A 23458-nucleotide genomic window follows, 5' to 3' on the forward strand; every position below is an offset into this window, starting at 1 on the left:
CAAATCCAACCATGTGTAGGGAAGTGTTTCTGTTATGGTTATAGCCGTTGTTGTATAGGCTATGTTTAATTTTCCTTTTGTTGATTATTTTTATTTCAAGCATACATTGCATAGATTGATGGATAATTTATGCAATGTATGCCTTTTTTGTTTAATTTTATGTTATTTATTTTATTTATTCTACTACTACCACCATTTACCATTTGCACGGGTACTGTGGAATTTGTTCTTTACTTTATATGTGTTTTTCAAATAAAAGAACACTGGGAAATTGAATTATTTCATTTTCTCTTTAAAAAGCGGGGTCAATTAGCATGTGTGCGAAACATTTAGGTTCAACATTTAGATTTAATATTTAGATTTAGATTTAACATTTAGATTTAGATTTAACATTTAGATTTAGATATAACATTTAGATTTAGATTTAACATTTAGATTTAGATTTAACATTTAACATTTAGATATAAGATTAAGCATTTAGATATGATATACATTTTATAAATTTTAACCTTAACTTAACATAATAAAATCAGTATTAGGAGTACTAGAGCCATCTTAAAGAAAAATAAATCTACAATTTCGAGGTTAAACTCATATTTACGAGAATAAAGTCATACTGACTAAAGTATTACAAGATGCGCCATGTTTGTCATTTTCGGTAGCTGCTGCTCTTTTAATGTAGACTAAAATAACCACAATCATTTCTTAAAGGTATGACTTTATTCTCTTAAATTACGAGTTGAAATTAAAAGTTTAATCCAAATTTGTTTGAATTTGGTCTATTTAACCTGGCTCACTCCTAACCTGTCATACATTTAATATGGAATGCTATTTTTTTTAGTTTACCGTATATAGAAAATTTCTGCATCAATTTCAAGTTATAATAAAATTCATTATTTTATCGGAGTAACTATTTTTTTTTTCTTTTGTAAGAACTGCATGAATAGTATGATATTGTAACAATTACACCATAGGCTGTCGTTTATCACTCTTCTGAGCTATTGAAATACTCCTACTTATTTCTTCTGTGAATACAGTTAAACAAAAAAGAAAATCATGAGAACAGTTGTAAAATGATCCTCTATGTTATTTTTTTTTTTAGCTTTTTATAAATATAACATTTTTCATGCATTAGTCAACATGGAAAGTAAGGAAGAAGCAAGTGCATTACAGAACTTGCTCCTTACAAAGGGTTAAATTTGTGGGAGGTGGAAGTCTATATAGAGAACCAACGAAAAGGTTTAGAACAGGGGTGCTCACACTTTTTCAGCATGCGAGCTACTTATAAAATTACCAAGTCACAATGATCTACCACAGATCTACCCACCACAAAAATGCAAAACATATATTTCACATATATTTATTTTCACATATATTGAGGATTCTTTACATGTACAATGTACGTTGATGTACCTTGCATAACCGCATGAGCTAATTTTGCACAACACAACGTAATTAACTATGAACATTTTTTGTAATTACCCGAGTTTACTTTGATGACTTGCACTGAACTGAATCAGCTAGGGATGCTTAGTCCGGACAGTAGCTGCTAACAGCCAGCCTCAAGCACACTTCTAAATGTTCATCAGTCATGGTGGAACGGTACTTGGACTTAATGATCTTCATGTGGGAAAAGGCTGACTCACATAAATAAGTGGAGCCGAATAATGCAGTCAAGGAGGTAGCACATTTCCTCATGTTGGGGTAATTTACCTCTGTAAGTAAGTTCCAGAACTGTCCATGAGCTCTTGACTTCAGCTCAATGTCGGCTTGTAGAGTCAAAATCTCATCTTCTACTCCAGAAGAGTTCAGGTCAAACAGTGTTTCAATTTTTGATGCGAGTGAATCAACATCAGCATTTTCCTGAAAAGGATAGCACATGAATGTAGCGACTGGCTCGAGCAAAGAAAAGTCTTGAAAGCGTTTGTCAAACTCTGACAGACAATTGTCAATCTGCTTCGTGTAGTGTGCACTGTCAAGTTGCACGCATGCCTTCCCTTGCGTCTCCAGCTCTGACGTCAGGTTCTGGAAATTTGCTAAATCATGGTCCTGCAGCTTTGAGGAGAGATGTTGCATCTTTCGTTTGAAAGCATTAACTGAGCTGATCATATTGATCACTGTTTTGTCTTTTTCTTGCAGCTGTAGAATAAGGTCATTCAACATGTTTGTCAGATCACAGCCACTGATTGTCATTTAGTTGCTTGTATTCTGCATGTCCAGCTACACAGAAAAATTCCTTAATCTCAGGACAGAGCTCTCGAAATCTTTGCAGGAATTTTCCTCGACTAAGCCATCTCCCGTCAGTATGTAGCAACAACTCAGAGTGGTCGCAGTCAGCCTTCTCCAGATGTGCACGGAATAACCGTCTTTGAAGCGATCTGGCTCGAATAGAACAGGCGATCTTCGTTGCCACATCCATGATCTCTTTCACGTTGAGCATTTTAGCGCAAAACGCTTGTTGGTGGATTATGTAATGGTAGTTCAGGAAGTCTGGGAAAGCATCGTCCTGCCTGCACTTGGCAATAAATCCATTCACGCGGCCAACCATTGCGGGTGCTCCATCCGTGGTGACAGACATCAATTTGTACACTGGGAGCTGAATTTTCTCAATAAAGATTTAAACGACAGAAATATGTCCTCTCCTCGCGTGTGTTCTTTCATGGGAAGTACTGTTAATAGCTCCTCTTTTGCAGTGATATCACTAAACACCATACAAATGAAAATGCACATCTCGGCTGTGTCACTCACGTCAGTTGATTTGTCCAACTGCAGTGAGAAACACTCACAATCCCTGATGTCCTTCCACATTTGCTGGGTTACATCCTTAGCTATGGCTTCACAGCGCCGTGTAACTGTACTTCTTGACAGCTGCAGAGCTTTGATTGAAGATAATATTTCTGCCTTATTTTGAAAGTCTCGAAACAATGAGTCAGCTGCTTCAACGAATGCCTCTTTTACTATCTCTCCATCTTAGAAGGACTTCATGTTATTAACGATGACGTGACTCACCCGGAACGATGCTTCGGTGGCTACTTTTGCTTTTGAAGTATGTTGTGTGAAAAATGACTGCTGTCCGGACAACTGGGATTTTAGTTCATTCACCTTTCTCTTTCTCAGCTCGCTTTTTGGCGGGAAGTCGGTGTCGTATTTTCCATGAACGGTCCGGAAATGCCGCTCCACCTTTCCTTTCTTTGGTATTGCGATGGCAGACCAGCAGATGAGGCAAACGCACTTAGAAAATGACATCGTGAACAGAAAGTCCACCTCCCATTCCGTATGAAAGTGATACGTTTTTGTCTTGTTACTTGGTCCAGCAACCCCGCTCATTTTTGATGAACATAGGCTTTCTTTAGCTTAAAATCGGAGGTAACTCGCTGACTAGCTTGTTAGCTTTGCTGCACTTAGCGCTGTTGTTTGCGCATGCACGGTGACCTAAAGGTCAGGAAAATTCAGTCGTCATCTGACTGGCTGCCCTGCATGTCAATCAAGTGACGGGATGGCTGATAGGCTGACCTTTAGGTCACCGCGCATGCGCAAACAACGGCGCTAAGCGCAGCAAAGCTAATAAGCTAGTCAGCAAGCTACCTCCGATTTTAAGCCCTCGCTTTTTTGACGGGATGGATGATAGGCTGACATCAGCCGCTGACGTCTGTTTTTTTGATGTCATGCGATCTACCAACACTACCTTTGCGATCGACTGGTAGATTGCGATCGACGTAGTGAGCGCCCCTGGTTTAGAAAATGCTCCGACCCCACCCACTAATTAGAATATACATTAACAAGTGTTTCGAGTAAACATTTTTGCTTTCACTAGTAGTATTGGTAAAATCAAAACTGTACTCATCAACAAGAGCCATACTAGTGCAAATAGTGACATTTTAGGTCTTATTAGATAACTAGTTAACCATTTTGAGCCTCACTTGTTCACTAGTAAACTGTGTAACTGCATTATTAGTGATACTCGTTGAGTGTGTGTCTTACTAGTTTAACTGGTAAACATTTTGGCTCTAACAACATAACTAGTAACCATTTTGAGGCTCACTTGTTAACTAGTAAACACAAAATACATGTTACTTGTTAAAGCTAGGGTAGGCGATTTTCTCCAGATGAATTTTTTTAGTTTTTGGTTGAAATTGTCTTTAAGTCCTGACAGAAATTAAGATCTTATGTTCTCTGAAAAAGGATCAAAGAAAATCCATCATCTGTAGCAGCTGTAAACCTGCAATACCTTCCACCAATGAAAAAAACAAACCGTTTTTTTTTTTTTTAACAAATCCCTGTCTCCCTGCTCGTTCTCGATCCCTCGCATGCATGAGCTCACACTGAAAGCGCGTCACCACTGACAGAGTTAAAACAGAGTTTAAACAGAGTTTTGACTCTGTCACTGTCAGTTTTTTTAACATATATAATGGTAAAGTTTATTATTTACTTACTGCTGAATGAGACATGAGACAACAAAGTTTCTACACAATACAAGCGATGAGCTGAGCTTCTCTTCTACACCAACTGTGCGAGTGCATGTGAGTGTGACGGAGCACAGGGGGGAGGTGGAAGGGGGTAAAGGCGGAGCCGTCGGGGTGGCTACATTCAAAATCATGCTAGATTTTGAAAATTGCCAATCCTACCTTTAACTAGTGGATAATTAGCACCTTACTAGTTAACATATAGGATTTTTCCTCTCTACTAGTTTACTAGTACATGTTTCAGTGTTCTTGCGGTGAGCACTTGGGGACTGTTCTCTCACCCAAGGGGTTAATGGGTCGGAGGTATGGTTTTACAACCTATATAATATGTTGGCGCGCTTTGTATCATTATTCGTGTGATGCTGCTGAACTGATTAAAAGCTATACTAACCTCCACAAAAAACGGTGGACGACTCCAGGTACTTTTTTGTTGTCGCGGCTCTGGATCAGCAGTCCACACACCACGTCATGCTGCTGCCGCACTGTGGGAAATACTCTACATTCAAGCAGCTGCTGCATTGGAGATTTAGCCTGTCTTCCGCGGTGAGGATAAATCAGTTGCTTTCCCTCCCGGGATTTGGGTGATGGCTCGGCGGTTGACCTGATGGACGGCATGCTGTCGTTACTGGGATCAGATGATGGAGGCTTCCTTTTCCTGCACATTTTCCTTCATCAGCTCCCACCTCCAGTGCGCACTGCTTTAGCCAATGCCCCAAGTTTGACAGCTGGTGATTATCAAGGGTTGGCTGAAGAGGCCAATCGCGTTCTGCGGCTACCAGACGTTTCTCCGTGCAGGGTGTGGCATTAAAACACCTGTGGAAGACGGATGTGGACAAGAGCTTGGCGGTGGTGGCTGGAGTCTCCGTCCGGAGACAGCGCAGAGGCTCCCTGTGTTTTTTCCACCTGAGTTTTGGCTAAAGCATGGCACTGCATGCCTCCACGAGCTTTTGAGATGCAGGGAAAAGCCAAAGCCAGCATTCAGTAGCAGCTGTGGGTGGTGGCGAGCAAGAAGAGCTGCTGTTCGTGGAGGACTCCCATTCTGGGAAATGGTTCCCAGTTGATTCTGATTCTCAGAAGAGTCTTCTTCCTCCAGCAAAGGCGGACCTGTCATCACGGAGCAGCGGCCTGTTGCTGAGCGCAGCGAACGGATCCTCTATTGAGACTTATGGCATCAGGTCTGTGACTGTTTGTTTTCATGGGCGCAGTTTTAATAATAAATAATAATAATACATTTTATTTAAAAGCGCTTTTCCAGACACTCAAAGACACTTTACAGCATTATAACAACAAGAGCATTGATAGAAGAGAATATGACATAGAGAAAAGGAGTGAGTGGGTGGGTGGTTTAAACATTAAAAGCTGAGTGAAACCGGAGGTCGGTGCAGTTGCGGATGTGGCTTGGTAGGGAGTTCCATAGGGTGGGGGCAGCTACAAAGAAAGCTTTGTCCTCCCAGGTTCTGTGCTGGGTCCTGGGGGCAGTGACGAGGTTATCATCAGAGGAGCGGAGGCTACGGGAGAGAGTGTAGGCGTGGAGCAGATCTGTGAGGTAGGAGGGGGCCTGATTATTAAGGGCTGTTTAGGTGAGAAGGAGGAGTTTGATGCGCTGAGGAACGGGGAGCCAGTGGAGGTTTTGGAGGACAGGGGTGATGTGGTCACGGGAGCGGGTGTGGGTGAGGAGGCGGGCAGCTGCCTTTTGAATGTATCGGAGTTTATTTAGGAGTGTGGAGGTTGTACCAAAGAGGATGCTATTGCAGTAATCAAGGCGGAATGTGATAAAGGCGTGAATTAGAGTTTTAGCGGCGGGGAAAGAAAGTGAAGAACGGAGACGAGAGATGTTTTTGAGGTGAAAAAAGTGCTTTTCATGATTTGCTTGATGTGGTGGTTGAAAGAAAGGTTATTATCAAAAATGATACCAAGGTTTTGGCAATGAGAGGCGGGACACAGGGTAGAGTTATCAATGATGAGGTGAAAGTCAGAGGCAGTTTGGGTGAGGGAGTTTGGACCAATGAGAAGTATGTCTGATTTGTTACTGTTTAAGATCAGGATGTTTTCTTGGAGCCATGTTTTGATATCAGAAAGACAGTTTGAAAGTGTGGAGTGGGTTTCATGGGTGATAGACTTGGTGGAGATGTATAATTGGACGTCGTCGGCGTAACAGTGAAAACGGAGACCATGACTACGAATGATTTGACCGAGGGGGAGGAGGTAGATGGTGAAGAGGAGAGGACCAAGCACAGAGCCCTGGGGGACTCTTTGGGACAGGGGGCAGTGGAGGAGGAGCAGTTGTTGATGAAGATAATTTTTTTCTGTTAGTGAGGTAAGACTGTAACCAGGTGAGGGCATCGCCAGTGATATTGAGGAGGGATTTTAAGCGGGAAAGTTGATGGTTGATGGACTAAGTGTTGCACGACCTTAAGTTTGTGTTTGTCTATTTAAACGATATCCTGGTGGCCAGTCCGTCGGTGGATGACCACCTGTCGCACCTAAAGCTGTTTTTTCAGCGCCTTGACAAAAATGGCCTGATTGTTAACCTGGCTAAGTGCCAGTTTAGCCTATTGGTGATCAATTTTTTAGGCCACCGTATTTTGTCTAAGGGCGCAGTTCCTTTGCCGTCCAAAGTGCAGTCCTTGGTAAATTTTCCCCGTCCGGTATTGGTTAAGTCCCTGCAGGAGTTTTTGGGAATGGTATATTTTTACATTCGTTTCCTGCCCCACGCGGCCCACCTCCTGCAACCACTGTATGAGGCCCTGAAAATGGGGAAAGCCAAAGACCTCGTTGATTGGACCCCTGAGCGGGTCCTAGCTTTCGACCGTGCTAAAGCTGCTCTGGCGGAAGTAGCACATCTGACGCACCCCTGTGAGGGCGGTGGTCAAGCAGCGCGTGGCTGGCGTGTGGCAGCTGTTGCATTTTTCAGCAGTAAGCTTAGAGACAACAAGCATAAGTACTGTGTTTTTGACAGAGAGCTGCTGGCATTGTATTTAGCAACTCGTCATTTCCGTTTCCTGCTAGAGAGCCGTTCTTTCACAGCCTATGTCGACCATAAGCCTTTGATATTTGCCATGGCTAAGGTGTCTGAGCCGTGGTCAGCTCGTCAACGGCGCCACCTAGCGTCCATCTCTGAGTTTACGACAGACATTCAGCATGTTGCTGGGGAGGCCAACCCTGTTGCTGATTGTTTGTCACGTATGCTGGCTTGTCCTGTGCTCCTCGGGGTGGATTAATCTGCCATGGCAGCCGACCAGGCCAGTGATCCAGACATCCTCACCCTTAAGTCAGCCAGTACAGGCCTTAAGCTTGAGGAGTTTGCGGTGCAGGAAGGTGGTCGTGCTCTCCATGGGACGTGCCGGTTGCCTGGCCCCGTAGAGTTTTTGAGTTGATTCACTCCCTCTCGCATCCGAGGTTCCGGGCGTCGGTCAAGCTGGTCGGGGCAAAGTTTGTCTGGCTGGGGCTTTGCAAAGGGGTCAAGGAGTGGGCGATTTTGTGCGTGACGTGTCAGCGCGCTAAAGTTCACAGGCACACTAGGGCACCCCTTGAACCGTTTCCGATTCCAGCTAGGCGGTTTGATCACGTGCATGTGGAGCTGGTGGATCCTCTGCCTTCCTCGCAAGGCTTTACACACCTGTTGACAATGGTAGATAGGAACACCAGATGGTCAGAGGCAGTTCCTCTGTCTTCCACGATATCTGCGGATGTAGCTCGTGCATTTCTTTTTGCTTGGGTTGCGCGTTTTGGTACCCCCTCAGGCATCACCTCCGACAGAGGTCCTCAGTTTTTCTTGGAGCTCTGGTCAGCGCTGGCTAGGTCCCTGAGCGTGCAGGCTCACCGTACTACTGCGTACCATCCCCAGGCTAACGGTTTGTGTGAGCGTTTTCACTGGTCGCTCAAAGTGGCATTGCGCACTGCGCTCTCGGATGGTAACTGGGTGGATCGTTTGCCCTGGGTGATGCTTGGTCTGCATTCAGCTCCTAAGGAGGACTTGGATGCCTCCCCTGCTGAGTTGGTCCTCGGTCAGCCGCTCCGTGTACCGGGTGAAATTTTGACTGAGAGTTCTGCCCCTTTTTCGCGTCCCACTGTGCGTCCTTTTTTGCCTGAGAACGCTATCGTGCTGGTGCACCAGCTTAAGTTAATAACTCAAGTTGATTCCCATTTTGACATAAAAGTATACTTGTTTTGGATGAATTACATTAAACCCTTCAGCTAGTCACAACCATTGCTAGGGGGTTGGATTAAAGTAATTCAAATGCACAGCCTTTGTTTCTGCCCACTCTGCTGGCTGCTCTGAAGTGACAAAAACTACAGAATGTTTGAAGACTGTTTTCTCCCTTTGTATACTAGAGAGTGACAACATTCAAACGGCCATATCTTCTTCAAATATTATTTGATTCTTTGTGTCTGAACTATTGGAAAACTTAGAATCCACACTTTCAGAATCTTTAAATTAAAATACCACCTGGCCTACATGGTCCTTCACAAATGTAATTTATGTATGTAAGTGTAACATCCAGTCCAAAGTGGAAAAAAAATACAAAAAACCTTGTCATGTACTGTAAATGTTTGGGCATATCGCCCAGCACTAGTGATAAATGCTGTTAAAAGTAATTAAGTTAGAGGTTGGAATTTTCATTTTATCTTTTTCCTTTGAGGACAAAAATAAAGAAAATTATAAATGATTATAATCTTTAATAACATTACCAATAAGAAAAAGGTGTCATATCAATGCCTTTTTCACATCAGATTGGATCCAGTTGAAGTGCTACACTGCAGTCAGAGACCACCCACCATGATTGAACAATCATTTCGCAGTCCGAAAGTCAAGGCCATTTTTCTTCCAAAGTGTGGTTTCATCTTCCTGTGCTTGACTGGTTGTCTTATAATCTTCATACTTTGGTGGATGGACAATGTGGAGGTGAGACCCTTTTTAATTGTAGAATAGCATTCAGACTTTTTTAATCATTGGATGCACACTCGATGCCAATATAAAAATGTTGCATGAAAAAATATATTACAACTTAAATGATCTTCTTATGCAATGAAAATTACATGAATATCCTCATTTTAAAAGATAGTTGTCATGAATTATATTAGAAAACTATCAAAAGAACATATATAACACTGGAGGGATAGTCTGAATACTTTCTTTAAAAGTCTTTGTAGAGCAGCCAGGAGGAAAAAAAAGTCTAAGGCTTGAGTCAAGTGTTGTGACAAAATCTGAGACCCAAAAAAATTGCCAGCTCCAGTGGCCTAAGCCACTATTGTCCGTCAACGGCCAAAAATGGGCATTTTCGTTCATCAGGCTGCCAGATACGTAAAAAAACAAGGTGGCGACACCTCCTGTCACTGTGGATGTTTTTTAGTTTTCATATATTTATCAGAGGAAAAAAAACTTACAAAGTTGATGTAAGAACAGTGTGTGTCAATTTTAAAGAGGACAATAACTTCTTTCACAGTTTTGAGACTGCTTTGAGTTATAATTTTACCAAATATAAATGTACTGAATGTCTTAACAGTAAAATACAGATGAACACAATATAATTTGAAGATATAAAACAAAGGTTGTTTTAATGAACAAGTTGACACATTTAAGGCGGATGAAAAAACATCTTAATTTAAAAAAAAGTATAATTAAAACTGCCCTAATTGTATATGCCTTACACTCCGCAATTCGGGGTTCCAGAGAAATATTTTCGTGAAGGCTATAAAAGATATGGACATAATAAATAGCACATAGTGACTGGTGAAGTGAGTGGGCACATTGTGATACCTTATTGCATTCTTACAGTTACTACAGTATTGCACATTATTACTACTGGTTAATGACAAGTACAGAGTCAGGAGATAGAGAACCCTTATTCATCCCACAGTGTGGGGGAATTTCAATGTCACAGCGCACAGTACAAAACAGGAATAAAAAAGGATAAACAAGATGAATAAGATAACAATATAAACATCTGAAATATTAGGATTAAGTCAACTCTTTGTGCCTAAAATTGTTACCTGAGGCATAGGCTATAAAAACTATAATTGCACTTAAGTATATAAGTACCAAGAGTAAGTACAGCATGCCATTAGCAGTAGGTTCAGACTAAAGTGTTTACAGTGATGCAGATTGTTTATGTATCAGCAGCATAAGGACATGAACAGAATAAACAGCAGGTAAAGTGACTAGTAAATTGTCTGTGAAAATATTACTATGGTATTGCACAATATTTACTACAAAGATTAGTGACATGTATCGAGTCAGCTGTGTGAATTGTTTATTGTAATAATCAATGATAATTTGCAACTTTCACTTTTACTGAAGTTGCGGAAGTGATGTTGTTCCTTCTTCTTTTTAATGCTTTCTGGCATGCTGTATGCTAGGTTGCACAAAGCTGCCCCCTTGATGTCGTTCCCTCATAACTTCCTCTGATTGGTTGATGAAAATCTAACAGGAAGAGGGCGTTCTTGAGTCAAACCGGGAACGCCCAGCTGCAGACAGACCCTTCTCGCCTAAGCTGGTAGAGTCACCTTTTTGAGCAGTCACCCTTTTTGTCACAATACCTGTCTACAGCTTGGGACATGAATGGCGGCCACTGTCTCTCAGGAATTGTTCTCCTCCTGGCTGCTCTACAAGGACATAAAATAAAAGAACCCTATATATAGTATTTTATATGATCTTTTAATAGAGCTTGCAATTAAAATTCAATACTGGTGTCCTATAAGGACACTTGTAACTGCATTATATTAATCAAAGCTATAGGGATGTCCAGATACAACTTTTTAATTTCCGATATGATACCGATATTGCAGCCTTGCGTATCGGACGATACCCCAATTGATCAGCATGAGTCATACATACTTTTATTTAATTTTTTTTTTTTTATTATTTGTTTTCTTTCTCTCTCTCTTTTCTAAAATAAATAATTTATTTTGTAGTGTGGAACATTAGAAAAGGCTTGACCAAGTGCTCAAACAGAGAACAATAGTCAGCAACAGTAGGTATGAGAAAAACTCATTTCTTATTAACCAATTGGTTACATAACTTTCAACATAATATCTACAGTCTTCTACAATTGAATAAAATAAATGAAAAATGAATTGAAAAAAAAATAAATAACAAATAAAAAAAATAAGGAAAAAAATTAAACAATCAGAAAATCCAGAAATTTGAATCTGATATCTGATTATTGTTTTCAGGCTAATATCGGACCGATATCTATAACTGATATTGGATCAGGACACCCCTACAAAGCTACATCAAAATCACTGCATCACTCTGTTTTCAGGTCCAGAAGACTGCGGATCCCCCATTCATCTCACAGCTTCTTCCCATCAACATGAGCTTTTGTGCATTTCGACCAATCTCTCTTGAAGAGACTCTTGAAGAAAACAAAATTCTTAAATCCATTGCTTGGCCACAAACCCCAACCATAACATCTGATTATACCTTCAAAAATACCACTGATCCATGGTGCAGCAAGTTTGCTATACTCCCAAAAAAGGGAGAAGAAAAGTGGAGAATAGGGGATCAGCTGGAGGTCAGAATCGTAATGAATGACTTCAAATGCCTTCCCAAGACCTCAGGAGGAGACGTCTTACTAGCTTCTGTCAAGAACCGGCATTTGAAAGCAGGTGTGAGCGGGAAGGTGGTGGATCATCTAAATGGCAACTACACTGCTGTTTTCCCTTTAGTCTGGGAAGGAAAAGCTGAGATTGAGGTAAAACAACTTATCATACTCTTTTTTTTTTTTCTTTTTTTTTTCTCTTGTCTACACATGCTGTCAAAGGTCAACACTACAAGAAGTGCGATCTTTTTTAGACAGCAATGCATTTTTTGTTATTGCAATTAAATAAATTGCATTATTTTTTGCATAATTGTGACCATCACCAGCCCTCCCTAAGGAAAGGTAAGAAACACTTTATTAAATGAAGAATATAAAAAGAGAGGGCAGTGTTACACCTGGGTGAGGGGGTGGGGGGAGGTGGAGGGGGAGGAGAGCAGGGAGGAGCAATTGAAGGTAGAGAAATGGAAGGGTGAGGAAGAGTTGATTACTGTAAAGTGAGAGTGAGATGTGAAGTTGTAGACGTGAGGCTTAACTATAATGGTGGTGGCTGTGGACAGAGGGAAGGTGTGAGTGGTAATACCTGAAACAGGTATTTGGGATCAACGTGTCTAAAGTTAAGCCCACTACAAGTTTTATCCCACAGTCCAAGCCATGCTAGTGCATCGTAGACCGACGTATGTGCAAGAAACCGCCACTGCAAACCCAAGCGCTGCCCCGGACTCGAGGACGCAGGCAGATTAGCAGAAAGAGCGGGGGCCAGGGTGCCCCGGCAACCCCCCACCCCAACATTATGTTGTGATTGTTTTTTGAAGTTATATTTTTCAAACACAGTCTCACAGGGGCACATGAAACTCACACTTTAGTAAAAGTATTATTCTGTGTTCCAACACAATTTCCACATTCTTTTAATGCTGCTTTAAAGTACTTTTATTGTGTGTGTTTCTTCAAACAAAGATATGCTTCAGGTAGAATAGATTCATGCCAGGAACACTGTTGTCAGCAGGAAAAACGTTTACGGTTAGGGAATTAACTTCCATTTTAAATACCTGTTTGAAATCCTTTCTAAGCGGAACAAAAACGTGTTACGAGCAAAAAAATCAAAGTAAAGTCTCAAAAAATAAAATCTCTTGACATTTCTGGAAAATTGGTTATTTAGCTTAGTCAATCCAGTAATCCTTTACCTATTTGTCAGATGCAAGCCTGGCCCCTTTCGGGTCGGGTGAAACTTTCTGTGGGTATCTCTCCTTATTGGTGGAGTGGAAGCGCTTGCGGGTGTGGTGGGCTTCAAGGGCAAGGTGGGTGGTTTTAGGACCCTCGAGAGCCACTGCATGTGAACCATCTGTCCATCTCCTTGCATCAGAGCCAGTAATAGCTAGGCCAGAACACTAATAAAGCTCCCCTGTGGGTTTGGTAGGCTTCACTAGGTCCTGGTGTGGGGGCTTGGTGTTTTTGGGGATCTGGATTGTGTGTGTAGTTCCTGAGGGTGCAGTCACACTGACAGACCCGAGAGCAGTTAACATGCTCTATGATTTATTTGCTCAGATAGTCCGCCTCGTTTGGACAAAGTCTAGAGCAGATCAAACAGGCAAATACTAGAGCGATTGTTGTTATTCGTCTTGCAGCATTTTCAAATAAAATCGAGAGCGATTGGGTGCGCTGTGATGGTCACTGTTACCTGCAAGGAATAACTGAAGGACAGTCATTTTAAATCAGGCTTTAAAGGTTAGAATTTCAGAGGTGTTTAATAACTTACCAAGGAATCAGTGGTGTGTGCTTGCATTATGTTACCAACACTGCTGTGCATCAGAATGAATGAATCATGAGTTGAGCCAGGCTACCATAAACTTAGACTCACTAAAAAAACACATCTGTTACACAGCAGGCTTTTAAAATATTTTTGGGCATTCAATATGATTATTTATAACTCCGATATGTGATGACATTAAATATTTGAGATGAATTTGGCTTCATACTACTACCATTTTCCTATTTATTCAAAATGTTGGTGCTCAAAGTTCAAGTGCGTTTAAAGTATCACACGCATCTTACAGACTCTGTTTTGTGTGTGCTCAACAAGCACACTTGAAACCAGGGTTGAGGTCAGTGGCGGATGTAGAAAAAAATCATTGAGATGGCAAAAGGAAAGGAATTTTTTAGAGGTGGCAACATATAGCAGACGTATATAAAGCATACTGAATTATAGTGCTGGGTATCGCCAGGTACCTTGTGATGCGATATATCACAATGATTTTTTTTTGCCCGCAATAATGATATTATCGCGATAATCAATATATCATTGAAAAATTAATCCACGATACATCACGATAACTGTCACTGAAGAAATTCAGAATTTATCTATGCACTGAATCCATTTCACAGGAATTACAAAACATTGTCAATCAATTTCACATGAATGACAGCCAAGTAAAACAAAGTGTGCACATTGGCTCTTCTAAACACACACTGACCACAACTAGCCCAATGTCCTTGTGTTATGTTTAGGTTTTTAAGGAAAGCCTGATACAAAATATTGCTTCACCAAAATATTGTTAATGTTTGTGCAAATTAACTTTAAATCATTAAAAACAATGTGAATGCAGAAAATACTAATTTCAGTGCTAGTATCATCAACTTCTCTGTAAACATGGACACATATCAGTGCTGCTTAACTCATTCAGTGCCAGCCATTTTCAGAATTTTTACCCCCTCAGTGCTAGCCATTTTAGAGCATTTTGATTGATTTTTAAAGACCCACTGAATATTTTGTACGATGACAATCTGAAATCTGACACCAGACTCTGAAAGATTAAAGTCTCTACTTTCATCAAAAATCGTTTCTAGCTTGTTTAATTCTTCCGTAATTAGCAGTTGAAGAGATTTTACACAAATCGCCAGTTTCACAGCAAAAAGCTGAGAAAACAGGCTTTTTCTAAAATAAAGATCTGTCAGTGACGTTGAAGCATTTATTTGTTTTTTTTTTTTGCTTTATTGAAAACTATAACATTGTTGTCTGGCTCACAGTTTGTTTTGCTTACTGTATTTTGTATCTGCTCCCCCCCGTCGATCACACAGATGTAACTTCCTCTTCCTCCCGACACGCAGAGATGACTCATTTAGCTCGATTATTTGATCATCTTCTCTCACCATCTCGACACTCTCAATAGTCCATTTAGTTCCACACATGCTCCGGTCGAGTGTGAGCTGGTGGGAACTTCAGCATCAACTCTCTGAGCACCATTGTCTGTCTCGTAAACTTTCTTCTGCCTCTAAGCTCTACTCATCACGGGTGATCTCTCATCCAAAAGTGCGCTGCTACCACCTACATGTCACCTATTATTTTGCTATTTGGCTAACAGTTGAATGTTTTGCTTACTGTATTTTGCATCTGTACATCAAATTACAGGTTAGATATTGATGAGGGACCTCCGCCAGAGTGTATTCTAGAATTCTCCATGATATAACGCAATTGATGAGTTTTCTTGTAAATGACACTGAGCGTTTGGATTTGAAATGACAAATTATCTCGTCAATGGCACTGAGTGAGTTAACAAGCAGAATGATTATCTCCTCTGCACTTCTGTAAGATTCAAAAAATAGCTTCACCAGGTTTACCTTGACAGATATTGATTTATAGACGCACAGAAGTGAATGGACATGAACCTTCTAGTCACTAGCTTGACACTGTTAATATTTACTGGAGTGGAGATGAACATCCACACAGAAAAACAGCTTCTGTCCATGAAAACAAACAGGACAATTGTCACATCCATCACATTGAAGAATCATTCTGTAACATTAAACAAAGTGTAAGACTTGGAATTGTGAGTGATAAAAAGTGTGTAGTAGTTTTATTTAAATTACTACGGTGCAATATGTTTTTCATTTTCCAAAAATATGGCTTTAAAACAGTTGTTTTCACTGAAACAATCTGTAACCAGTTGGGGGAAAAAGTGTCACTGGCATGTTATTATTATTTTAACATTGAGATGTTAATGATGCCACACTGTTCTTTAACTAAGTATAAAAACCTATTTTAAGGGGCATATGATGAATTTGTGTAAAACTAAAATAATCACACTGTATATTTGTTATTTTGATTTGGTTTTAAAATGGAATAACCAAAAAATGAGGGCACACGGATTACGATGCTACATATGCATATGCTCCCCAAATGTGTGCACATTCAGCACACACTGGACACACCCACTCCAGCGCACATTGCCTCACACACACTCAAACCTGCACAATCCGTGAACGGAACACACAAGCTGCAGCGCACAAAAAACACTCAAACGAGCGAAACCTGTGCACAGACACTCACCGATGTCTGAAGGCAGTGGAACGTAAGAGGGGAGAGAAAGTCCGGGGCCATTACTCCCTTTTGGAATGACTTTTTTTCTTTTTGGAGTGATACAAATGTGTGCTCACGGCAAATGCGTAAGGGTTGGCAGCTATGTTTTTACCTCTTTCCCCTCGTGCGCCAATGTAAACAACGCACTTCCGTGGCATTACCGGTTGGCGAACTGTGGCCGCATATTTCTGTGCCCGTGTGTACAAAATAGGGTGGCAGCAGGGGTGGCAAGGCTTTGTTGCCACCCCGGCAGCCCCGCCCCTGGTTGGGGTCAATTATAATTGCAATCGAGTAATTGATAATCATTTACAATTGTGTTGTGATTAATTGTAATTGAACTTTTGTAATTGAGAATGTTATTGTAATTGACTTTCTGAGGATAAAAAATAATTGCGATTTCATTGTAATTGGAAAAAAAGCTGGTAACTGTAATCATGATTGAAATGTATTTGATATTTGAAACTGTAATTGTAACAGAAAAATGTAATTGACCCCAACCGTGTTTGAAACCACATATCTACTACCTCTGTTCTGAGCAGTAAAAGAGCATTTGGGCTAATTCTCAAGGTGAATCACAGTGTACTCCAATCCGTTTCACAACAGCAGCAAAACCTTATTCATGAACACCAATGACTGTACAACTTCTCTCTCTACCTTTCTTTGTTCTGTTCTTTTTACATCTTTGCCTTTTTTGCCCTCATTCAGGTGTAGCACTGTCCTCTGATTACATATTCTGTTATCTCCTAATAAAACTTATACCCTACCTTCGAGAAGGCTGTTTATGTTCAAAAATATGCAATGTGAAAATGTCTGAATTGCAGAAAAAACATCATATACAATGCATTTAGTGCTAAAATAATTCTCAAAATCTCTGTCCTACCAGGTGATTTTGGTTCACCCTGGTGAGGCCGTCACAGTGCTGAAGAGGCTAAATGGAGAAAATGCTGACAGGGTTTATTTCAATAGTACCTTTCGCTCAGGCTCAGTTACTGAAACTACAGTGTGCAATGTATGCTTACGGCCTACAACACAGCCAGTGTGCAACTACACTGATATCCGCACTGGTGAGCCCTGGTTCTGCCTAAAACCCAAAAGCCTGAGCTGTAATACCAGGATTGAACATTCCAAAGGCGGATATCTTCACCCTCTCACAAACCAGGAGAACAAGCTTTTTAAAAAGTGAGTATCATGTTTTCAGTTTAGTTAAAGACTACATCAGTTGTTATTGTGATGTTGAGATATTTGACGCACCATGGCAAATCCACGAACAAGTCAACATGAGAGAAATGGAGAAAAAGCACATAAACCTTTATTTTCTGAAAATTGTGATTTCCTTTTATTTGCTAAATATGCTAGTTGAAGACAAAAAGAAAGCACTCCATGTTTAAACAAGAAAGATGTATTTAAATTTAAGTAATGTTTTGTAGCCCTTCAAATCCATTAACTCGTAAAATTATTCGATATTATTTAATTTTTGTGTAGAATTCAATACACTGTATTGTCTTCATTGAGAAGGGTTTTTTTTCAGCTCCAGGTGGACTTTAATCCAGGCAAGATGAGGCAAAATAGCACCATTTAGAGTAAAGGTTGCAGACCCCTGACTTAGAGAGATATTTTTATTAATTATATTGGTCATTTTAAACTGATTATTGTCTTTATTGTTCATTTTTTGATTTTTCTAAATGGTGCACTGTGAAACATGTGACACACCTTTAATTTACTTGTGGGAAATGCACTATACAAATAAATTTGTCTCACCTTGCCAATGTTGTAGGAAAATCAACTTGAGAGTCCCTGTTCAGTCTTCTGGATCTTCAAGTGTCACTGTGTATCAACAAAATAAAGGTACAGCAAGGTTGATCGAACAACCTAATGTATTAGTACCACACTAGCGCTACTGACAGGTAAAATGAACAATATTTCAAAAACTGTAACACTTTATTCAGCGTTTCGTTTCTGGAGATAAATGTATGAAACAAAACATTTGATTTGCTAATTGTGTCACTTATTGTTGTGAATCTAATATTTCTATTTTACTAAGAGTAATGATTAATGTTCATTGTCTAAAGCTGATCTAATCAAGTCTTCTCTTACTTTACATAACAGTACTCAGTCATTGGTTCTTAACCTTTTTGAACTTGTGGCCCAACCTTTCGAGTACAGAGGGATGCAGGGCCCATTTCATTATTTCAATAGTATTGATTTGATTTGTATTTAATAACTATATCTAATCTACTTACAGTTTAACAACCCTAAACCTTGACAAATGACATGAAATCATAAGCTCATCCATAATATATATATATATATATATATATATATATATATATATATATATACACAGTATATGAAAAGGTTTCATAAAAATCCATGGAATTGTCTTCACTAATAACAGCATTATTGAAAAATATCTAACTCTTTCTGATATTAATCTGAAAATGACATTATATTTGCTGTATAACTACTCACATGTAGAACAAGCCTTTAAAGCAGCTGCTTTGTTTGCCCAAGATTTTGGAGAAAAGCTAAAAGCAGGGAAAGGAAAATAGAGCAATTAAACACATTAGAAATAATAGAGTAATAAATAATGTCAAGAGATTGAAAACAAGTTGTCAAACATTACAGGAGATACTGTAGCTACCTACTTACTTGACTGTTACAACAGAGGATCTGTTCTTTATTGATTAATTCATTCTTTGTTCATATTGCACATTATGTTAGCTTACAGTGATGAAAATAATAAACACTGTTTTGTTGTTTAAGCTCATTTATTATTTTTCATTGATTCAGTCATGTACCAAAATCCATTTAAATTAAAAAGCATTGCTTCTCGTATCAAATACTGTTAGGTGATTTATTTAAATTAATCAAGATTGATTAATTACAAAGTCTCTAATTATTTCTTATTTTTTAAATTGTCCTCTGACAGTTCAGTTTTCCAAATTTATGAGAAGAAAAGTTGATTTTATAATATTTGTCTAATTGGAGAACTTGCTATTCACTCTGTTATTTTTTTTTAACTGTCTATTTACATATTCAATGTTTGTTTTATCAGTAGTTTTATATGAAGAACTGCTGATGTTTGAACAAATTCATAATTTGTTCAAATTCATAATTCCTAAACAACTTATGCCCACTTTGTACACATTTACTTTTGTGAGGTTGTTTAATATGCAATCTTTTTTATTATTGTTTACCAGATAAACCAACTGTCACCAGCAGCATGTTCAGACCCTCTGGCTTTTATTACAAGGGTGTATGGAAATCACTTGGTACTATTCAAGTTCACCAGTTTGACACTCCATCCATTGTTCAGTGTCTGAGAGGGAAAGTGGTCCACCTGTACGGAGACTCCACCATGAGGCAGTGGTTTGAATACCTCACCAAAGAACTACCAGGTAGTTACATTTTAGCAAGTACTGGTAATATATAAATTACATTCCACTTGATTATTTTTGTCAATATTTTGCTTTCAGATCTCAAAGAGTTTACCCTTCACATTGACAAGGGAACTGGTCCGTTTATGTCCCTGGACTATAAAAACAACATCCTTGTCACGTATCGCTGCCATGGACCTCCTATTCGTTTTAAACCTATCTCAGTTAGTGAGTTACGTTACATTGCAAATGAACTTGATAATATAAAGGGAGGTTCCAACACTGTCGTCGCTTTTACTATCTGGGCACACCTTGGAACATTTCCGATGAAAATCTACATCCGGCGGTTAATGAGCATCCGGAGTGCAGTGCTGAGATTGTTATTAAGAGCTCCAGATACTCTTGTGGTGATAAGAAATGGAAACCCTCAAGCTCTGTCAACATCCATCTCAATTTTTAACAGTGACTGGTACTCACTTCAGTGCAACAAGGTATTAAGGGCGGTGTTTAAAGGCATGAATGTTCATCTGGTTGATGCCTGGGAGATGGTCCTTGCTCATCAACTTCCACACAACCTCCACCCAGAACCTCCAATCATCAAAAATATGATTAATGTTCTTTTATCGTACACATGCCCCCAAACACAAACCAAGTAGTATTTTACCACTATTGGTCAGAAAAAGATAAAAAAAGGAATTTAGATCAGAGCAACTCCAAGAGATGGTAGGTGCAGAGCAGTGTTGGGGAGTAATGGATTACATGTATTGGTATTACTTAATCAAATTGCAAATTATGGTGTAGCTGAAATTTTATAGACTCATTACATGTAAAGGGATATATTTCAAGCCTTTGTTTGTTACAATTTTGTTGATTATGGATTAAATCTTGTAATAAACACGGAATGTCCAGAATGTTTGTTTATAAGACCTTTAATCTTCAGCTGCTCAAACACGCTTCACTCGTACAGAACACTTTCCGACTGCTGTAAAATGGCCGCCCCACTGTCGTAACACTCTGCTGTCTTAAAAAGACAGTACACAAACACTCAGTTACTGTCGTAACACTCTCTGTCGTAACGCTGTCTGAAAGAGACAATACACAAACACTCAATTACTCTGACACCTCCCCCTTTTTTCTCTTTTTAGTTTTATTAAGTAAAAGCATAAACTTTCCAATGAAGAACAAAACTATTATATGGGAATCTGAGTGAAACATTGATTAAACAACAATGAAGGACATTTACCCTATTGTCAGTCTTTAGTAAAACTGAAAGTCAGTGAGCACCTAAATTATCAAACACTTTCGATATAACGTAGTGTACATTCTGGAACACTTTTTACAATAATCATTAACCAAACCACTGTACAATATTTCTGGAACTCGTTTGATGATACAACTGTACAATATTTCTGGTGTGATGGGTCAGTAAAAGTAAAGGACTTCAAGATATTTTCCGCCTCACTTCCCATTGCATAAATCAAAGACCAAACTTGTACTTTCCGGACTTAATGCTGAGCTCTGTCACCGTCCTAAATCTCTCGAACCTTCTCTTCCAGTCCGTCCACTCCATCGTTTTATCAAAGCTGAAACCTTCCGGTGGGTTGAATTTTCCCATGATTTACACTCTTTGCAAAACACGGACCACTTCTGACACCATGTAATACACACGGAATGTCCAGTCTGTTTGTTTATGAGACCTTTTATCTTCAGCTGCTCAAACACGCTACACTCGTACAGAACACTTTCCGACTGCCGTAAAATGGCCGCCCCACTGTTGTAACACTCTGCTGTCTTAAAAAGACAGTACACAAACACTCAGTTACTCTGAGACATCTTATGAAAAGCCCAAATTCAAAATCTCAGAAAACTAGAATATAACACAAAATTAATAATTAAAAAAACAAACTGTCGGCCCTCTGAAAAGTATAATTGTGCATGTTTCAGGCCCTTTTTGCATGAATTACTGCCTAAGTGGCCACTTTTACACAGGAGCTTTCATTCCCTTTAAATTCAGAATTAAAGTTAAATCCTCTTTAAACTGACTTGGTAAACACTTAATTCCGAATGCAAATGTAATTCTAAATTAAGCTTAAATCCAAATTAGGTGGCTGGTTTAACACTTAATTCCGCTTTCTGTTAATTCCGGTCATTCTGCGCGTGCTCAACGTCTCCCGATGATGCGCTGGTGACAACATACAGTAGTTGAAGCTGGCCGCCCGGACCAGAGCCAAGACTATTTATTTAATAAGAGCTTTAAAAGACATGAATATAACGTAAAGATTGGATTGAAAAAAGCATATATATGCGGATATTCACACGGACTTGTTACGCACACACTGACATTGGCAAATGGAAAATAGGCTTCATCGGGCCATGAAGCACCAGAGCTTCACTAATGATGCGCGGATAACTATAAAGTTAATTTTTCACTTAATGTCCTGTATAGTAGCGGTAGAGCAGCTGTTGCACTAACCACAGGTTTTGATTGACCAATGTGCGGTCGTCTACATCCCGTCTCCGCTGCTCTATCTATCTCTGCTCCGTGGTCGAAAGCAAAACTGTATGTTATCATTGAGCTGCTTCTTCAAACCAATCAAAACAAAAGTGAAAACAGTTCTTAGTTCTTATTATGTGGCTATGTTGTAGCCAAAAAGAAAAGGTTTGTTGTTTGTTTTTTTCGGTAGACGTGAATGGGTACCGTTTGCCTCCTGTCCAATCAGAGCCCTTCCCAAGCCCCAGACCTAAAGCAGAAATAAATAAAGCCGAATAAACCTTTTTTCCATGTAAACCTCAATTCGGAATTACTATTTCCATGTAAACACAAAGTAAAACCCTTCGATTCCGAATAATTTAATTTGGAATCAATTATTATTTTGTGTTATGAAGACGAGGGGTCTTCAATAGCTCTTCTGCATTGTTCAGTCTCATGTCTCTCATCTTTCTCTTGGCAATGCCATACATATATTATCTACCAACCAAGATGGCACCGCGGATGTTTGCCTTGGTATTGCGCTCTCTCGTAGTTGTTGCGTTTTTCTTTATTTTTGTAGCTTCTTGATCCCCTTTTCTGGTCTTTTTCACCAGAGAACTATTAAACGTTGGACATTCCTCTGCTGATCTTTTTTCACCGGTTCTCATTGAACCAGAAAGTTATGCAGAGATTCTCACCTGAGGAGCAGCAGCTCTCTATGGAATTCGCAGGAGACGCAGACGGGCTAAACGAGCAGGCACGCTCGTCAAACCGAGGCAGCGGGGATTACGCACACTGCGCTTCCATCCATTCACTTGGCGAATGTTCGCTCTCTGGCTAATAAGATGGATGAACTGCTGCTCCTAAACACCAGAAACACGGACTTTTGCAGATCCGCCACCCTGTGTTTTACTGAAACCTGGCTCAGTGAACTCATCCCGGACAGCTCTCTAAATCTACCGGACTTTCAGCTCCTCAGAGCGGACCGCGTAAAAGAGCTCTTTGGGAAGACGAGGGGAACATGCTTTTACATTAACCAAGGTTGGTGCACAGATGTCAGTGTTGAAGCAGACGTGTAGCCCTAATCTGGAGAGTTTTTTTCATAAATTGTAAACCGTTTTATTGTTTTATTATCCTCACTTGTTATGGTCGGTGTTTACATCCCACCTCAGGCTTGCGTAACAGAGGCGTTATAGCACCTGGCCGACCAGATAGCAGACGTGGAGAAAAAACATCCTGACTCTTTGCTAATC

At 39.9% G+C, this 23458-nt stretch overlaps 1 protein-coding gene across 9 annotated transcripts in view; it reads left to right on the top strand.

Annotated features, from left to right (window-relative positions):
- Positions 1–20646, top strand: part of LOC114464803 (NXPE family member 3-like) — a 51456-nt gene extending 30810 nt beyond the window's left edge. For 7 of the 9 annotated variants that reach the window (XM_028449373.1, XM_028449372.1, XM_028449371.1 and 4 more), the window contains 6 exons: positions 9198–9369; positions 11729–12160; positions 17242–17537; positions 18133–18203; positions 19559–19756; positions 19835–20646. In XM_028449373.1, coding sequence (XP_028305174.1) covers positions 9198–9369; positions 11729–12160; positions 17242–17537; positions 18133–18203; positions 19559–19756; positions 19835–20391 — 1726 coding nt within the window. In that variant the 3' untranslated portion in view covers positions 20392–20646. Of the gene's footprint in view, positions 1–9197; positions 9370–10817; positions 10961–11639; positions 12161–17241; positions 17538–18132; positions 18204–19558; positions 19757–19834 lie in introns of those variants that run through there. The other 2 variants (XM_028449376.1, XM_028449377.1) reach the window with 2 other exon arrangements.
- Positions 20647–23458: the final 2812 nt, after the last annotated feature.

This window comes from Gouania willdenowi, chromosome 6, assembly GCF_900634775.1.
Source record: "Gouania willdenowi chromosome 6, fGouWil2.1, whole genome shotgun sequence".
Lineage (NCBI taxonomy): Eukaryota > Metazoa > Chordata > Actinopteri > Blenniiformes > Gobiesocidae > Gouania > Gouania willdenowi.